This window comes from Camellia sinensis, chromosome 3 (genome assembly GCF_055761805.1).
Source record: "Camellia sinensis isolate YWXY chromosome 3, ASM5576180v1, whole genome shotgun sequence".
Classification (NCBI taxonomy): domain Eukaryota; kingdom Viridiplantae; phylum Streptophyta; class Magnoliopsida; order Ericales; family Theaceae; genus Camellia; species Camellia sinensis.
The window spans coordinates 158971237-158989376 of NC_138963.1; the positions used below are offsets into that span (position 1 = coordinate 158971237).

General features: G+C 40.0%; 1 protein-coding gene across 1 annotated transcript; it reads right to left on the bottom strand.

Annotated features, from left to right (window-relative positions):
* Window positions 1–10398: 10398 nt before the first annotated feature.
* LOC145821973 (uncharacterized) lies at window positions 10399–11346 on the bottom strand. The gene has a single exon (XM_082918539.1). It carries the CDS (start codon window positions 11344–11346, stop codon window positions 10399–10401), a length of 948 nt encoding a protein of 315 aa, XP_082774665.1.
* Window positions 11347–18140: the final 6794 nt, after the last annotated feature.

Sequence of the window (18140 nt, forward strand, 5' to 3'; positions counted from 1 at the left end):
CATACTCTTTATTTTAACTAGTCATTCAAACTAACTTAACCAATTTTCAAAATAAAAAATGCTATATATATTACTGTATTTTTCATAGAATGCCACATACGCATCAAATGCTAATATGGTTGCCAATGTGACATTTGCAACAATATTTTTTTAAAAAATATTTTTTAATATTAATTTTAAAAATATTATAAAAAATACTTTTAACTAATATTTAATTTATTTTATAAAATGTATAGTATGTGAATATATACCAACATATGAATTTTGTGGAACCATCTGGAAGGGGAAGGGATGGGAAATATAAAAGAAAACAATAAAGAATTTTAAAAAAATAACAATACAAAGGAAGTTCTTCAATAATTGTAATTTATCAAATTAAGAACCGAAAGAATACAAATTAACTAATTAAAAACCTTACGAAGGGCAATGAATAAAATAAGAAAAAAAAATCATAAATATCAAAGTTAGGAATAAACTTAAAAATAAATAAACTATTTCTAATTCAAGTTGTTGCAAATCTCCATGTTGATGCCACAAAGGCTCAACTAGGTCTTCTTGGAGTTTAGAATGAGTTTGTCTATCTCTGATGCTGTGGAAATGTGGTTTGGAAATACTCTTAGGGCGTGTTTGATTTGCCGGATTAGGGGGGGAGACTATCCACTATTTGGATTGTAATCCAAATAGTGCTCCTTATCTGCCGTTTGATTTTTTTTTAGTCCGTCGGACTCCATGTCCGGCCGGACTCCTTATCCCCATATGGGGGACTATTGTGTCCTAGGGGGGGTATGGGATAGTTTTTGGGGGACTATCCACTGTTGGGATTAGGTGGTCAAAATGACCATTTTAACTTTCTACTATTTAATTATGTATTATATTTAATAAAATTCAATAAAATTTAAATGTCTCAATTTAAAAATAAAATAATTTTATTTAACTTTTTATTGATGTTTTATTTATTTAATTTTTTAAAATAATTTTTTATAGATATTTTATTGATGTTTTATTTTAAAATTTTGTTTATATTTTATTTAATTTCATTATTTAAATTTAATAGATGTTTTATTTAATTTCATTGTTTGATTATTATTATTTTTAAAAACAAATTTATTTAAAATTTTAATTAAAAAAAATAATATATATTTTTATTGATATTTTATTTATTTATTTATTTATTTTTTAAAAAATAAATTTATTTAATTTTGTAAAAAATAAAATAAAATAAATTTCTATTTAATCTAGCTAAAAATAATTAAATATTAAAGATATGTTTAATATTGCTATTATTTAGTAAACAATTGAAAAAGGGTAAAATAGTCTTTTGTTCATTTATCCTATCCAGTCCGTCCAACCAAACGTTGGATTCATTAAAAATAGTCATTTCCAGACATCTAATCCCATGAAAAAATAAACACATGATACATATCCAATCTAACCAAATAGTCTGTGGGATTCACAGTCCCAGGACTCAAGTCCGATGGATTCTAATCCCCCCTTATCCAATCCGTCCAATCAAACACACCCTTAGATCCTGTAAGACGTTCTTGATCCTCTGATTGCCACCTGAAAAAGGATGAACACTCCGGTCGGGGGAGCCGGAATTAGTACTCCGACGAACAAGTTAGTATATGCTCTCTGATTTGCTTCTGTCTCAAGTTTATTTAATCTCTTCTCACATACCTTTCTTTGGTTGATGTTTCTCTTATTTATACTAGTGTTTGGTCCCAGGGTTTCGGCCCACTTTTAATCCAGCACATAATTGCTCATTCAGCCTTTCTGTCGTATGCCAATTCCCACTCAGCTTCTTATACGGCTGATTCCATGGCCAATTTAAATATTTGGCTTCAGGACCTCCCAGGACAGAGCCGTATAGTATCTGTCCTGATTTCCTTCAAAAGGATTTGGCTTTCCTTAATATAAATTTATTCGGCTCCCACAATTGCCCCCCAAACATCCTACTAACGCCATTTAGTCAGCATAAACTCGGAGAGTCAAAAATACGGTGGTTACACTCTTTCCAATACTGAAGCGTTAGAACGTCCACGCTTTTTAGAAATCATTATAATTTCCCGGCCCTTCATACGCATCGTTCATTTAATGCGATTTAAAACCGTGTTGTCCCTTCGAATGTATGTTTTTTGAATACGCAAGGCTTCTTGGTTGCCTGTTAGCATCCCTTCTTCATTTCACGACCTTTACATCTTCTTCTCGTTCCTCATTGTCCTCTCTACTCCTTGTATGTTCTTCTCTTTTTCATTCCAACTCTCATTTCCTTGTTTGTTTTTAGTTTAGAGTACTCCCTATTCTGGCTTTGATGGCGAAACATTTGAAAGCCCTTTTTTTTCTACGGATCATATTTCCGCTTTTTGACGCCATTTTTCTATTCCTGATAACGTCCATCTGTCACTCATGGAAGATAGCGTAGTTGATATGGAGAGGACCAATGACAGTACAATCATCTTTCCCCTCTTGTCAATCGCTGAGGGCGGAGTCCGTTTCCCCCTTCACCCATTTTTGAGGGTCGTCCTTCGCTATTGGGATCTACTCTCTTCTTAGCCTAACGTAAACTTTTACCGAATCATAATGGGAATTGTAGAATTAAACCGTCGTCTTAGGCTCAATCTTGGAATTCCTGCTATTCGACATTGTTATGCCTTGGCCAAATCCTCTGGCCAACAGGGACGTTACTTTCTTGGGGCTAAGGACACTGACCACCATTTGGTGACTATGCTTGCCAGCTCTGGCAAGCGTGTTGACGATGTCCTGGTCGTTGTCTGAGGCAACTGGGAATTCGGCGAGGGCAAAGATCGCCTAGATCTTGTGCCTAGACAAAAGGGCTAACCAAGTGGCCGTGTAGTCCCATTTTTCCACGCATTTCTTATACGTTCATTCGGATTTAATCCCATGTACTAATCATTTCAATTTGTACAAGTAACGATTTGAAGAAAGTACTTCCTTCGGCCGACAATGTCGTATTTCAACAAGTCAAAACAACACTAGAATTTTTTGGCCGTCCTAACCTTCAAAAACAAGGGCGGGCCGCCCATATACTGTTGTGATACAAACCTACATACGCCAATTTTTCAACTGCGGATCATATTCCGATTCCGAAGGGCAAACAACAACTCACGGCACTTAGTTTCTTGAATTACAAGAACCTTAGGGAAATTGGTGCCGGAGATTTAGATTTGGAGCAAGGTGAAGTCCGTGACCAGGTCGCTGAACCAAACAAAGCCGATTTGGAGGAAGTTGACGCAGCTCTCAACTCGACTTTTGAGGAAGTCGACCTTAACTTTCCATCCACTTCAGGGCGGGTTGGCATATCGTTGGATGACGATTTTTTTACCGACTTAGAAGATCTTCCCGGCACGGAACCTGAAGATATGGCCGGTGAGTCGCTTGCATAGATGGCCAGGAAAAAGAATGCCAAGAAGATGGCGGCTCGAAGAAGGGCTGGGGCCGCCAGGTCTGAGCTCCCCACCTGTTCAGACTGACTCTCTTCCTCCAGCTCTGGTTGAGGCTGTAATTTCTCCAACTATTGTTGAAGAAACGGTGTAAGCTATTGTGGAGGAGTCGACCATTGGCCAATCGGACAATTAGTTGGCTGAACAGAGGGGGGAAAGCCGATCTTTCTGAAGAGTTAGTCGACAAATGGCCACGCGTGAAAGAACCGCAGGATATCACGGCGCCGTTTATTATCCAACCAAAAATAAAGAACACTCTGATTTCTGCTAACGCATCAGCTTTAAAGGACCCCGCTGTTGTGCTAAGTGTGTCCTCATCGATATCCTCGCCAGTTGATAGGGCTGCATTCCGTGCAGAGCCGGACGTGGTGTTGATAGCGCTAGTTGCTCAGTCGGCAGTATTGGTATGTACACTTACTATTATTTTTCATTATTGTTATGCCGATTAACTTATGTGTGCTTTGCTTCAGACGGCGGGCAGGATCGCAGAGATCGGTCACCGACATTATGACGCCATTGAGCAAATTGGCTCTCTCAAAGCCAAAATTGAAATCGAAAAGAATAAGGCTAAAAAGGCATTAACCGAACTGGCAGTGGTATCTCTCAGGGCTGACTCTGAAGCCAAGAAGGCGGAGGAAGAGCGGGCAAGGGCTGATGCCGAGGAAGAGAAGGCTAAACGCTCGGATCTTCTCAGAGTTGCCGCCGAAGATAGAGCAAACGTTAGTGAAGAGGCGTTAAAGTTAGCCAAGGAAGCGATTGCGAAGCTGGAGGCCGATTTGGAAGAATCGAGGAAGGCGAAAGAAATTGTTGACTTCGAGGTTTCCAAAGCGTTCAATGCTGGAAAGGTCGCTACCTTGGAGAAATATGTGGAGGAAGTGCCTAAATTTGAGAATCGGGGATTCAAACATGGCTGGCTCAAAGCTCCAGCAGTCGCTAATATGGTATTGGAGCAACCAATTCCGTATGAGCAGTTAGAGGTTGAGCTGCTGGAGTCTAACCCTAAGGAATAAAGTGTAATTTTGTTTTTTGATTAGCATTTCCTTGTACGTAATTTTTTGTAGATTTTTGTAAGGCAATTTTCATGAGTAAAATGATGACCGATTGTACTCAATGAAAATCGTCTTTTTGTCTATTTTCCAGGTGCTAATTTTGAGAGGGCAATAGTTATCAAATTATATGCCGAGCTCAATAGTTATAACTAATTTGAAAGTCAAAATAAATGCAGCTCAATTCGGCTATAAAATTATATACAATTCTTGGCTAGTTTGTTAGCAAGGACAAGTTAACGCCGAATAACCTGTGTACCTTGCAAGTTGCAACTTGTGAATAAAACATTCAGCTCAAAGCTAAATGTCTGGCCAAATGAGGTAGTCTTGTCATTTGGCTATATCATCAGATGCCGATTATAGTGATGCCCTTGCCTTATTTGGGCATACCGTTACAACGCCGAATAACCTGTGTCATTTGCAGGTTGCAACTTGAAAACAAAATATTCGGCTCAAAGCTTAACGTCTAGCCAAATGAGGTAATGTATTGTCATTCGGCTATATCATCAGATGTCGATTATAATGATGCCCTTGCCTCATTTGGACATACCATTACAACGCCGAATAACTTGTGTCCTTTGTAGGTTGCAACTCGAGAACAAAATATTCGGCTCTAAGCTCAACGTCTGGCCAAATGAGGTAATGTATTGTCATTCGGCTATATCATTAGATGCCGATTATAGTGATGCCCTTGCCTCATTTGGGCATACCATTACAACGCCGAATAAACTGTGTCCTTTGCAGGTTGCAACTTGGGAATATTGTGATGTCCTTGCCCCATTTGGGCATATCGTTACTGCGCCGAGTATCATATGCATTTGGAAATATTTCAAGACCCTGCGAAAGACGCGGGGCTACTGTTGGGCGCATCGCAAGTACTGCGTCCATAATTAATGAACGAGGTATTTAGTATTTAAGAAGCTGCAGGCACATACAACGATGATAGATAATTGGAGGAAGAGCAGAAACGCGAGTTGGGCCATAGATGTTGCAGAGGCCATTCTTCAATAGTAAAGGAGAAGCAAGAAGTTTAGTTGAGTTGGACGCTGAAATGCATCGTACTGTGGGAAGCGAAGTGCAAAGAGCGGTGATGTAACAACGGAGGAGAGGGAGAGACGTCGGTCTCCCAAGTGTCGGAGTCGGTCCCCCAAAAAAGGCGACGTAGTGAGGTCTCCCAGGGATGGGGTGCAGCAACGAGGGGGATTAAGGAGTGATACTGACGGTCAGAGTGCTGCGCGAAGTGAGCTGAGCAGAGCTCCGCGCCCGTTGAGCTTTTCGATTTTTGTTGGGAATAAACCGATGACTGAAGCAGATTCGATCATTTGCGACCCAAATGTGGCGGTCGAGTTTGCTCGACAGATTTTTCCGCATGAGGTCCAGCAATCAATGGTTGGTCGGCCTGACTACGAAGTTTTTTGGGATGGCGTCCATGGAGCGGTAGGGGGTTTGTACACTTCTTATGAAATCGGCATGCGTCTTCGTGCCACGAGGACCCGATCATAGCAAAAAGGGTCAATCAGTGGCTTTTAGATCATGCCATTGCCGATCGAGATACGGCGAGCATGTTCGCAAGAGAAGCAATAAGAACGAAGGCCTATAATGAAGGTTTGTTTTACGGCCGAAAAATTGGTATCGAGAAGACAAAAGAAAAGTTAGCTGAGGATGTCTGCTGGTGCGAAAATCGTGGGTTTAAACATGGGTGGACTAAGGCTCTGCAAGCGGCGGGTATTGACTCGACGTCACCTCTATATCAGAATTACAAGTTTCCCTTCGAGGCTTATGATGCCGAGAAAACCGATGATGAAGAGGATGCCGAATAAATTTATATGTCAATAAATTTATATATCGCATTGTACAAGTTTGTAGGTGGTCATGTATTGAGGTTTTATTTAATGAAGTAAACAATTTCTATATTGTTCCAATTTGATGTTTATTTTTGCTTGTGGTAATCGTACCCATCCATACCAGCTTCTATATTGTTGAGTCATACATTTTGTTCGGTGTTGGCCAATTGTGACATTCACGAAAGGCGCTCCGAATTCGGAGGCTTATTCGGCCTAAACGTGTCATTCTCAGATGGGGATCCGAATGCGAAGGCTTTTTGTGTTGGCCAAGCATGACAATCACAAAGGGTGCTCTGAATTCGGAGGCTTATTCGGCCCAAACGTGTCATTCACGGATGGGGCTCCGAATGCGGAGGCTTTTTGCGTTGGCCAAGCATGATATCCACAAAGGGCACTCCGAATTCGGAGGCTTATTCAGCCAAAACGTGTAATTCACCGATGGGGCTCCGAATTCGGAGACTTTTTGCGTTGTCCAATCGTGATATCTACGAAAGGCGCTTCCAAATTCAGAGGCTTATTTGGCCCAAACATGTCATTCACAAATGGGGCTCCAAATTTGGAGACTTTTTGTGTTGGCCAATCGTGATATCCACGAAGGGCGCTCCGAATTCGGAGGCTTATTTGGCCCAAACGTGTCATTCACGAATAGGGCTTCGAATTCGGAGACTTTTTGTGTTGGCCAATTGTGATATCCACAAAGGGCGCTTCGAATTCGGAGGCTTATTTGGCCTAAACGTGTCATTCATAGAGGGGCTCCGAATTCAGAGGCTTTTTGTGACCAAACCATTATTCACAAGATAGGAAAGAAAAGGCATTGCATTGGAAAAATGAAAGATGTACACAACGAAAATTCAAAACAAGCTATCATGCCGTACAAGTTGGCTTTATGATAAAATTTGCGCAAATGTGTGGAATTCCAGGGACGTAGCAAACTTCTTCCAGCCATGTCTTTGACCCGATATGCCCCTGTTCCTGCGATTGAGTCAACTTGATAAGGGCCATCCCAGTTGGGACCTAACTTTCTGTCAGCAGGATTCTTAGTAGCAAGAAGCACTTTCTTGAGGACCAATTCACCAGGTGCATAACGACGTAGCTGTATGCATTGATTATATGATTTAGCGAGCTGTTGCTGATACTGCGCCATGGGAGCAAGGGCATGGTCTCGGTGTTCTTCAATCAGAGTCAAATCCAAGGCCAACATCATGTCATTACGGCCCATGTCAAAAACCTTCAATTTTAGAGTGGGTAGGCCGATCTCTAGGGGGATGATTGCCTGGGTTCCAAAGCATAGAGGGAACGACGTTTCCCTAGTGGATCGCCTTGGAGTAGTACGATGAGCCCATAGCACACTGGGCAGCTCTTTGACCCATCTACCTTTAGCTTTCTCCAACCTTTTCTTGATTCCATCTAGAATGACTTTGTTGGAGGCCTCCGCTTGACCATTGCTTTGTGGATTAGCTGGGGAGGAAAAATAGGGCCGAATACCATACGTGTTGCATAATTCTCGGTAGACGCCGCAATCGAACTGTGTGCCGTTGTCTAAGACAAGTGCTCTTGGTATGCCAAATCGCATTATGATGTTTTTCCATACGAAACACTTAACGTTGGCATCTCGAATATGTGTTAGTGCCTCTGCTTCGACCAATTTTGTGAAATAATCTGTCGCGACAATCAGGAATCGCTTGTTCCCTGGAGCCCGTGGTAGTGGTTCGACGATATCAAGTCCCCATTGAGCGAACGACCAAGGACTAGTGATAGAGTTTAACCCCTCGGCAGGCAGATGAGTTAAAGGGGAAAACTTCTGGCATTTTCACATTTCTTGACATAACATTTGGCATTCGTTCGCATGGTCGGCCAAAAGTATCCCTGTGTTACAGGTCGATGGGCTAAAGAACGTTCGCCAGAATGGGCACCACAGCTGCCTTTATGTATTTCAGCCAAGAGTTCCTCAACTTTATCCGTGTGAACACATTCTAAGTATGGCCCAGAAAGGGATTTTTTGTAGAGCTTCCCCTATAGATCCAAGTAGTATTGCAGGGCTTTGTTTTGCAGTTTGTATGCTTCTTTCTTATCCATCGGGAGCTACTCTGAGGATAGAAATGCAGCAATAGGGTCCATCCAACTTGGACCTGGTTCAATGGTGTTGATCTGAACTGATTCAGAAGAGGAAATGCTCGGCTCAGGGATGAATCCTACTTCGATTGTCCGTTTAATTTATGAGTTGATGGCAGAGGCTAGGCAAGCCAGGGCGTCCGCATGCGTGTTCTAATCCTAGGTTATTTGATTCAATTTGTGATGATCGAATTTCGCGAGCAAAGAATTCGCCGTTTTCATGTAGGCTACCATGCGGTCATTTTTGGTTGCATATTCTCCTTTCAACTGGTTGATGACTAGTTTCGAGTCACAAAAAACAAGCAGACGTCGCGCACCAAGGTGAAGTGCATTTCGTAGGCCAGTTAACAATGCTTCGTATTCGGCCTCGTTGTTTAATGCATCGAAGCCCAGTTTGACATCCTGCTCGATTATTGTCCCTTCGGGGGTCATGATTACTACGCCTGCCCCACTGCCACATTGGTTGGATGACCCGTCACAATACATCTGCCAAATGTCTCCAACATATATTCTCTAGTTGGGCCTAGGTTGCACTTGATTAGACTTAAAGTCAGCGAGGGATCTCGTGAATTCGGCTACAAAGTGGGCGAGCACTTACCCCTTGATGGAAGTTTTGGGCAGAAATTGGATATCATACTGGCCGAGTTCCAGAGCCCATTTTGAAATGCGCTTCAATGCTTCCGCGCTACGAAGTGCTGACCGAAGGGGGTAGTCCGTTAGTACCCCAATAGTATGCGCCTGAAAGTAATGCATCAGTTTTCTTGTAGCCATGATGAGAGGAAGGATGAGCTTTTCCAATGAAAGATAACGTGTTTCGGCGTCAGCCATTGTCTTGCTCACATAGTAAACTGGTCGCTGTTCTCCAAGTTCTTCCCTTAACAGTACGGTGCTGACTGCCCGGTCGGATACTACCAGATACAAAATGAGCAAATCGCCTGCCGAAGGTGTTGCCAAGAGTGGTACTGATCGGAGATATGTCTTCAAGTCGTCCAAAGCGACCTGGCACTCGGCGGTCAATTCAAAAGCTTTACCTTGTCGAAGTGCGTGAAAGAATTGTCGGTAGCGATCAGTACAATGGCTAATGAACTTGTTGAGCATGATGGCCATTCCCATCAGCTTCTGAACCTCTTTGACCGACCGAGGAGAGCCAAGTTCTGGAATTACTGTGATTTGCATCGGGTTGGCTTCGATTCCACAGTGGTTAATGGTGTAGCCAAGGAATTTGCCGGATTCGATGCCGAATGCGCACTTCGAGGCGTTTAGTTTCATTTTGTACTTTCACAGAATGCCGAATATCTCTGCCAAATCAGCTAGATGGGTATGCTTTTCCTTGGATTTGACCACCATATCATCAATGTATACTTCCATGGTATGGCTGAGTTGTTCCTTGAACATGGCAGTCACTAGTCTTTGGTAAGTTGCCCTCGCATTCTTTAGCCCAAAAGGCATGACCTTGTAGCAATAGGTTCCTCTTAGGGTGAGGAATGTGGTTTTTTCTTGGTCCTCCGGATGCATGGCAATTTGATGGTAGCCTTTGTAGGCATCCAAGAAGCTCATACGTTGATGATGTGCTGTTGCATCTATGAGTTGGTCTATTTTGGGGAGGGGAAAACAGTCATTGGGACAAGCTTTGTTTAAGTCCGTGAAATCCACACAAACACGCCAAGATCCATTCTTCTTCTTTACTACCACGGTATTGGACAACCATGTAGGATAGGTTACTTCGCAAATTGCCCTGGCATCAAGTAATCAATCAACTTCTTCAACAACAACCGAAGTATGCTCCGCGGCTGACGGCCGACTTCTCTGAATAATTGGCTTACATTTTGGATCAACGTTTAAGCGGTACTAGGCCACAAATGGATCCACCCCTGGCATCTTGTATGGTGACCATGCAAACACATCGAGGTTGTTGAGTAAGAAGGATACAAGCTCTTACTTTTCAACTTCGTTCAGGGAAGCGCCAATCATGAAGAATTTGTTAGGATTCCCGTTAATTTTGACCCAATCCAGGGCTTCGGTTGCCTTTTCGCTCGGGGTCTTCCCAATGTCCTCAAGGCCCTCCCAATCCGGTACCTCAATTGAATTCACTTCCAGCTCTTTTGGTTTCTTTGCAGCAACAAGGTAGCATGCTTGTGCCGATTTCTGAGAACCTTGAATTTGTTCGATACCGTACTCAGTCGGAAAACAAAGTAGTTGATGGTAGGTCCTCGGCACGGCTTGCATGGTATGCAACCAAGTTCTTCCCATGATGAGATTGTATGGCGAAGGAAGTTTGACAACCAGAAATTCAACATCTACTGATCTAGTGCCTGCCCGAACTGGTAGTGTGATTTTGCCCAAAGGATACTTTGGGTTAGCATTGAAGTTGAATAATGGATAATCGGCCGGAGACAGATCCGAGTCAACGAAGCCGAGTTTAACGAAAGTTTTGTGGTACATTACTTCCGAAGTACTTCCTTGATCAATGAGAACACATTCAATGGTGAATCTGTTCACGCATAGCTTGATGACGAGGGGATCAATGTGTGGGAGAGTCACTCCAACTAAGTCAGTGTCATCGAAACTAATCCTCCTAGTTTCATGGGGCCATTTTGCTGGCGTGATTGGCCTATGTGGGCTAGACTGCAACTGAATTGTATGCACCTCGGATGACATCGACAAGCTGTATATCATATGAATTACACCAAGTGGAGGCGAATTCGGCCGTAAGGCCACTGTGTTTGATGAATTGTTCTTTCGAACGTATTGCACAAGCCGGCTGTCTTGCACCAACTCCTCCAAGTGATCCTTCAGTGCATAATAACTGTCAGTGTTATGACCGTGGTCTTTGTGATACTCATACCATTTATCCCGTCTCCTTGTATCGGGAGGTCTGATCATTTTGGGCGGCCACTTAAAGAACGAAAGGTGCTGAACTTTCAACAAAATCTTACTGATCGGCTCTGTTAACTCCGTGTATTTCTTGTCTGAGCGCCTTGTGCGCCTGTTATCCACTTGATATTGTTTATTCGCTCGATGTGAACATTGGTCATTTGATCAGCATGAGTAGCGCCTTTTGTCTCATTTAGCCTGATTCCGCGGTTCAGGGCTTCTTGGTGGCACGATGCTTATCGGCTGAACGATTCCAGGCATAGCTGTCTTATCGGCTTTCTGCCCGGCTTTGACCCGCAGGGCATCGTCTTCCACTTTGCAATATTCTTCGACTTTCTTCATTAGCACCCAGATTGTTTTGGGGGGCCGTCTGGTCAATGAACTGCAGAGGGGACTATCAGGATATAATCCCATCTTAAAGGCCGTGACGGCCATGGAGTCATTGCAGGCATCATCTACCAGATTAAAGCATTCCCAGTAGCGTGCCGAATATTCATGAAGGGTTTCTTCTAGTTTAATTTGCATTGCCCAGAGAGAATCGGCTTGCTTTGGCTAGATCTCATTGGTGATGAATCTTGCCCTGAAGGACTTTTGAAGTTGATGGAAGCTCTTAATCGATGTCGACTCTAGTTTATAGTACCATCTGACAGCCAGTGGTCCCAGACTGTTTGAAAATATTCGACACATGAAGGTTTCATCGTCAGCATAAAGTGTCATCACTTGTTTATAATGACGAATATGATCAGTGGGGTCCGATTTTCCATCGTACAGGGTGAACAACGGTGCTTTGAACTTCTTGGGTAGCACTGTTCTTGCAATTCGTCGCACAAAAGGGTCATGCTTATCTTCCTCATCCGAATCATCACTCCTCCCTTGCTTGTGCCATACATATGGACTTCCTTCAGATGAGTTGGATACATCAACTCGTCCTCTCTTTCTGGGTTCCGGGGATGGTGAGTCAGAATCACTGTTATTATCGCGTTTCCGAAGTCGACGTCATCGACTATCCTTCTTTCCTGAAGGTCAACCCCAGTCTTGGCATGCAGCCTGTTGGGATTTCGCCACCTCCAAAGCCAAATCCCAGGCGCTCGTTCTCAGCCATCATTTTCTTCATCCGCTATTCATTTTGCTTTGCTTGATCCATAATCGTCTGCATTGTCTCATGCACTAATGTTGAGGGTGAGATCTCGGCTACTGAATTAAAGTTCAAGGCCTCGTGCGGTGATGTTCTCTGGTCCAAGCATGTTTCTTGGAGTGATGTCGTCTGTTGGTGTAATTTCGTCAGCGACTACCGGAGGATCTTCTGTTACGCCCGCCATGGATGTGCTTGAGTATTTCCATAGACGACGCCAATTGTGGAAATGTGGTTTGGAAATACTCTTAGATCTTGTAAGACATTCTTGATCCTCTGATTGCCACTTGAAACAGGATGAACACTCCGGTCGGGGGTGCCGGAATTATCACTCCGACGGACAAGTTAGTATATGCTCTCTGGTTTGCTTTTGTCTCAAGTTTATTTAATCTATTCTCACATATCTTTCTTTGGTTGATGTTCCTCTTATTTATACTAGTCTCTGGTCCCAGGGTTTGGGCCCACTTTTAATCCAGCGCATAATTGCTTATTTGGTCCTTCTGTCGTATGCCAATTCCCACTCGGCTTCTTGAATGGCTGATTCCATGGCCGATTTAATTATTTGGCTTCAGGATCCCCCAGGACAGAGCCGTATAGTATCTGTCCTGATTTCCTTCAAAAGGATTTGGCTTTCCTTAATATAAATTTATTCGGCTCATAGATGCAATTACATGAAAACATTTTGAACTGGTGGAAATACTCCACATTCTTAGCCAATATGCCTTTGATTTTTGTTCATTCCCTTGCACTGGATCTCAACTAATGCTAAGCCATGCCGATATGAGCTTATTGTCTTCTTTTGTAGTGAAGTTGCCACCTCATTATGATTTCTTGGTGGTTTCTATTTGAGGAGAGATTGGGGAAGATTGATCCCCTTGGTCAAGAGATTCATCCATCAATTCATAGTCAGTCTCATCATTCATCAAGTTGGTGAAATATGCACCATTTTGTTGATGATTCATCTATAGACAAGGTAAAGAAAATTATGGCAACATATATTAGATTGGAGAAATGACTAAGATTCTCAGTTGGAAGCAAATTAATTAATAAATGGAGATCATGTAAATTAAAACACTAGTTGTTTTGTTGAAAATGATATAATGATAATTTTAGATAAATAAATGGAGATCATGTAAATTCAATGAAAAAGGATTCAGTGATAGTTGCAACCAACTCTCTAATGATATATAACAAGAGCTAACATTCTGCTTCCAATGAAGAATTCTACTACAATTAAAGCTAGAATCCCAAGTCTGCAACCAACTCTCTAATGATATGTAACAAGATCTCTAATTCTGCTAACATTCTATCAAGCCTATATATTATAAAACACATGTCCTTCAATGTTTCTCCCCTGTTCATTTCATTCCCAAACTATTTCACTTTATATTAATAAATTGTATGAATGGCAACAAAAAAAAAATGTCCTTTTGATTCTTGTAGAAAGAAAAATAAAAATGATGCACAAATATAATTGTTAGTGCATTTTAATGTTTGACTATCTATAAGGTGTATAATTGTTAATACCACATGAATGCTTTGAGAGTATTCTATAACTACCTCTAAAAGTGAAAAAAAGAAAAGAAAAAACAAACATTCTCTAAACTTTTCTTAATTTATATAATAAAAAATAAAATTTGTATTATTGCTGTAGCTACAAATAGATTGTTCATTGATGATGAACCAGAATCATACTTACCTTAATATGTTAACTATATTGCCATTATGTTGACTAAACTCACCATTTCATAGTATCACCAAGCTTATACGTTAAAAACTGAGGCCTCAAACTTCATACGACCATCTATGTACTAAGTTAAAAAATAAATATGTTAAAGTATACGCAAAAATTAAAATGGGACTCTTGTTAAAATGTTGGCCATGTAACAGCTCTATGAAAAACTCCAATGGACTAGCTAAGCTAAAATAAAATGACAATGTGAAGGGCATAAGCATGGGGGGAAAAAAATTAAATGGAGCATACAATTTTTATAAAGAGAAACCTATTTTGTAGATACAGAGGGAGGGAGAGTGAAGCATTCTCCATATTGTTTCCCTGCATTTTAATGATCTCCATATTTGCTATCCTTATCAAGGACACATCAAAAACTAACATTGATCATTGAAAGTAAAATTCACCAATCAGGACAACTTCTTCAACTAGACAATCAGGACAGCCTCTTCAATTAAACAATTGTTATAGAAATTTTATTCAAGGAAATCGCTGACCTATGATTTGCAGGTTATAGGGCCAACATTAGTTTATGAAATTCAAGACATAGACATTGAAAGTCTATGACATAAACTAAAAACTAATAATATTATCTCTGACCTATTTCATAAACTAAAAACATTGAAATTGCTGACCAATAATTTGCAAGTCCTGATTCATAAACTAATTTTATCTCTATATCCTAATTGCTGATCATTGAAAGTAAAATTGATAAACTAAAATTCATAAACTAAACGTCATCTATATTCAAGGAAAGGCATTCAATCCCCATTGTGAGGAATTTTTTTACTTTCATTAAATTAGATGCCTTTGATAAGTTGGTCTTTCAGACGGGTGTAAACAGAATATTTACATTGTTTTAAATTTGGATGCATAATTTTGGTGTGGACTTTGATGTTTTACATTATATAGAGGAAGAAGTGCATTGCATTCAAGTTGTCTATACTCCATACGGCATAAAGCATCCTAAAACAAGAGAACTACAGAGATCTACTTTCAAAATAAAAAGAGATCTAATACCAACATTATTGTTGAAATCTTTCTAAAAATCATCAACAAAACCATGCATTTCAATACACCCTTCTGATAAAAACAATAAATCTCCTTAGTTGACATTACAGAATTTTAACAATCCTGGTAAATTATCACATACCCACATCACATGAGTACCCAAAAAAGACAAATATTCAATACCCACAAAGCAATTTCACAAAATACTAATAAATCACAAACACCCACTAGTGGATAACATCAGATATTGCATATAAAATGTGAAAACCAAAGAATAACTCAACAAAAGAACAAATAAAGATATTAATGACCCAAAATCAACTATAACAAAATGTGTTCTTACCAAATACATGAATCGACCATAAAGTGGAATTGACTGAAGAGAGTAAGAAGATAGATTTGAATATGGGTTTGGAGCTTCGCCTACTCTTCTTCTTTTTTTGTCTCAAATATGAGATTAAATACGGAATTTTTAATCAGATTGGATGCCCTAATTTTTAATCAGATTGGATGCCTCTAGGGTTGCAGATTGCTTTTCTCGAAGAGAGAGGGTTTATGAGTTCAAAAAGAGGGGAAGACAGAGAGATAGAAGGATTCATACCTTGAGGAAGAGGTCAGATGGAGGGAGTTGCAGACAACGCTGAAGGAGAAGATCGATTTCACGCTGAAGGAGTAGATCGATTTTGTGGGAGAGACAGTTTGGAAAGCCTTCAATCACTCTCCAATTGAAGCTAGCGGAGATTGCAAGAGGTAAAATAGGAAGGCCTTTAGCTAGCCCATTGGAGTGACAATATTAGGATAATATTAGCTAAAATAGCTAACACCACCAATATGGCTCTTCCCTTGGAGTTGCTCATGAATGCTTTTAATTATGGGTGTCAAAATTTCTTTACAATATGTGGTAAACATGAGAAATGCATAGATAACTCATGCTGTCATTAGAATTGTTCTTGAGAATTGTCAATTGAAATTATTACAAAAATAGTTAAATATCACACTTTAACATATGAAAATATTTCACTTTTAATAGAAGTGTGATAAAAAAAATTAAATTGATATTTTAATCACATTTGATTTGATTGAATGTGATAATATTTATTTTTTATGTCATTTTTTAATTTAGTATAATTATATATATATATATTTAATCACACATTTTAATTACATGTGATTATATTTATTTTTTATGTCACTTTTTTAATTAAGTATCATTATATATAATATTTATCACACTTTAAATGTGATTCTATAGATATATTGGCGCCCATTCTATACCCCCACGATTGAGAGCAAACGACTCTTGGCTTTCCCAACAAGATTTGGATCTCTTCTCCTTGCCTTCTGATCAAAATGCACAGAGAAACCTTTCATCTATGTTTCCGTTACCACTACTTGGTTGCCGACCACTGCTTGGTTGCCGACCATTGGTTCCATCGTCAAGTTGCTCTCCAGGTCTCTCTCTCTCTCTCTCTCTCTCTCTCTCTCTCTCATCACATCAAGACTCTCTTGCTATCTCAATCTGATCGTCTCTCTCTCTCTCTCTCTCTCATGGCGATTTCAAGGTCCTGAACCAAAACCCTAAGCTTTTCCCCCTCTTTCTAGATCATTAGGGTTTGCAAAATTCAATTTTTTTTTTTGGTTGTTGTTGATTCATTCGATATGGGTTTTCCACTGTCCTTCTCTTAAAAAATGTTTTTTTTTTCTTCCCCTTCGCAAATCGTGCTTGTAGATTGCAACTTGGAAGATCTTCACCATTCTTGGAAAAAGTTGGAACTATTGTTTTTTGTTCTTCTCCAATTTGTGAATTACATGGGTTTTGCTCTGCCATCATCTCAAGGAGTCACTTGAATAATTGTGGTCTTTGCTGTTTTGGTTCTCTCTTCTCTGATGAGTGATGGACTTTGGAGGTATGTCAAAGTCCATGAACTTTGATGTGTTTATTTTAGTTGATTCTTTGAGATGATTGTTGAATCAACCTCTTCTTCTTATTTCTGCATAACCATTAATTAGTTTTGTTGGATTTCTTATTTCTGCATACACAGAGTTGCTGAATTATCCAATTTTGCTGTTAATTTGATACACTAGAGAGGGTATATGTAATGTCTGATTCTACGAGATGTTTGGCTATTAGGTTTACCAGAATTTAGTTATTATGGCTCTGCTGGTTTATGTTTCAGAAAGGTTGAATTTGGATAGGCTTTACCTTTTGGAATTCAAGAAATCCATCCATGAGGAATTTAATTATCTGGGAAACTGGAATTCTAGTGACCAAACACCATGTCGATGGATTAGTGTGAATTGCACATGGAATTCTTATGATCTAGTAGTGGACTCTCTTGATTTGAATTCAATGGACCTTTCTGGGACCCTGAGCCCTAGAATTTGCAGTTTGGTTAGTCTTATCAAACTAGATGTTTCTTACAATAGTTTCACTGGAAATGTTCCCAAATGAGATTGGAAATTGCTCAAGGTTGGCAAGTATCGTAACAGAGCTTATATAGTCTCCATAACTATTAGCGGTTTGGTTGGCATATATATCTAAGAAAAAAGTGAACTGTAAATTAACACAGCACTTGGGAAAATTTGATGAAGTTGAAAGAAGAATATTAGTTCATGCAAACTACGGGTTGATAAATCTTTAGGTTGTGTTTGGTAGAGTTTTGTAAATATGATTTGAGAGTATGGGTTGTATTTTGAGTCTGTGAAATGTGGAATTATGATTTGAGTGTAGAAAATTTGTTTGGTTATGGTTTTTGAATAGAGTGTTGAATTGAGTTTTGAATTGAGTGTAAAATTGAGTTTTGAAAGTTTGATTTGACATCTAAAGTAAGAAAGTTTGTTTGGTTATGAGTTTTGGAAAGAGTTTTAAAAACTTAATTCAAATTGTTATAACTCATAACAAAACACACTATTTTCACACTATTGAAA

What these genes read in the sequence shown, in the direction of transcription:
- LOC145821973 (XM_082918539.1), bottom strand. Translation starts at nt 11,346, where the DNA reads ATGATCAGACCTCCCGATACAAGGAGACGGGATAAATGGTATGAGTAT.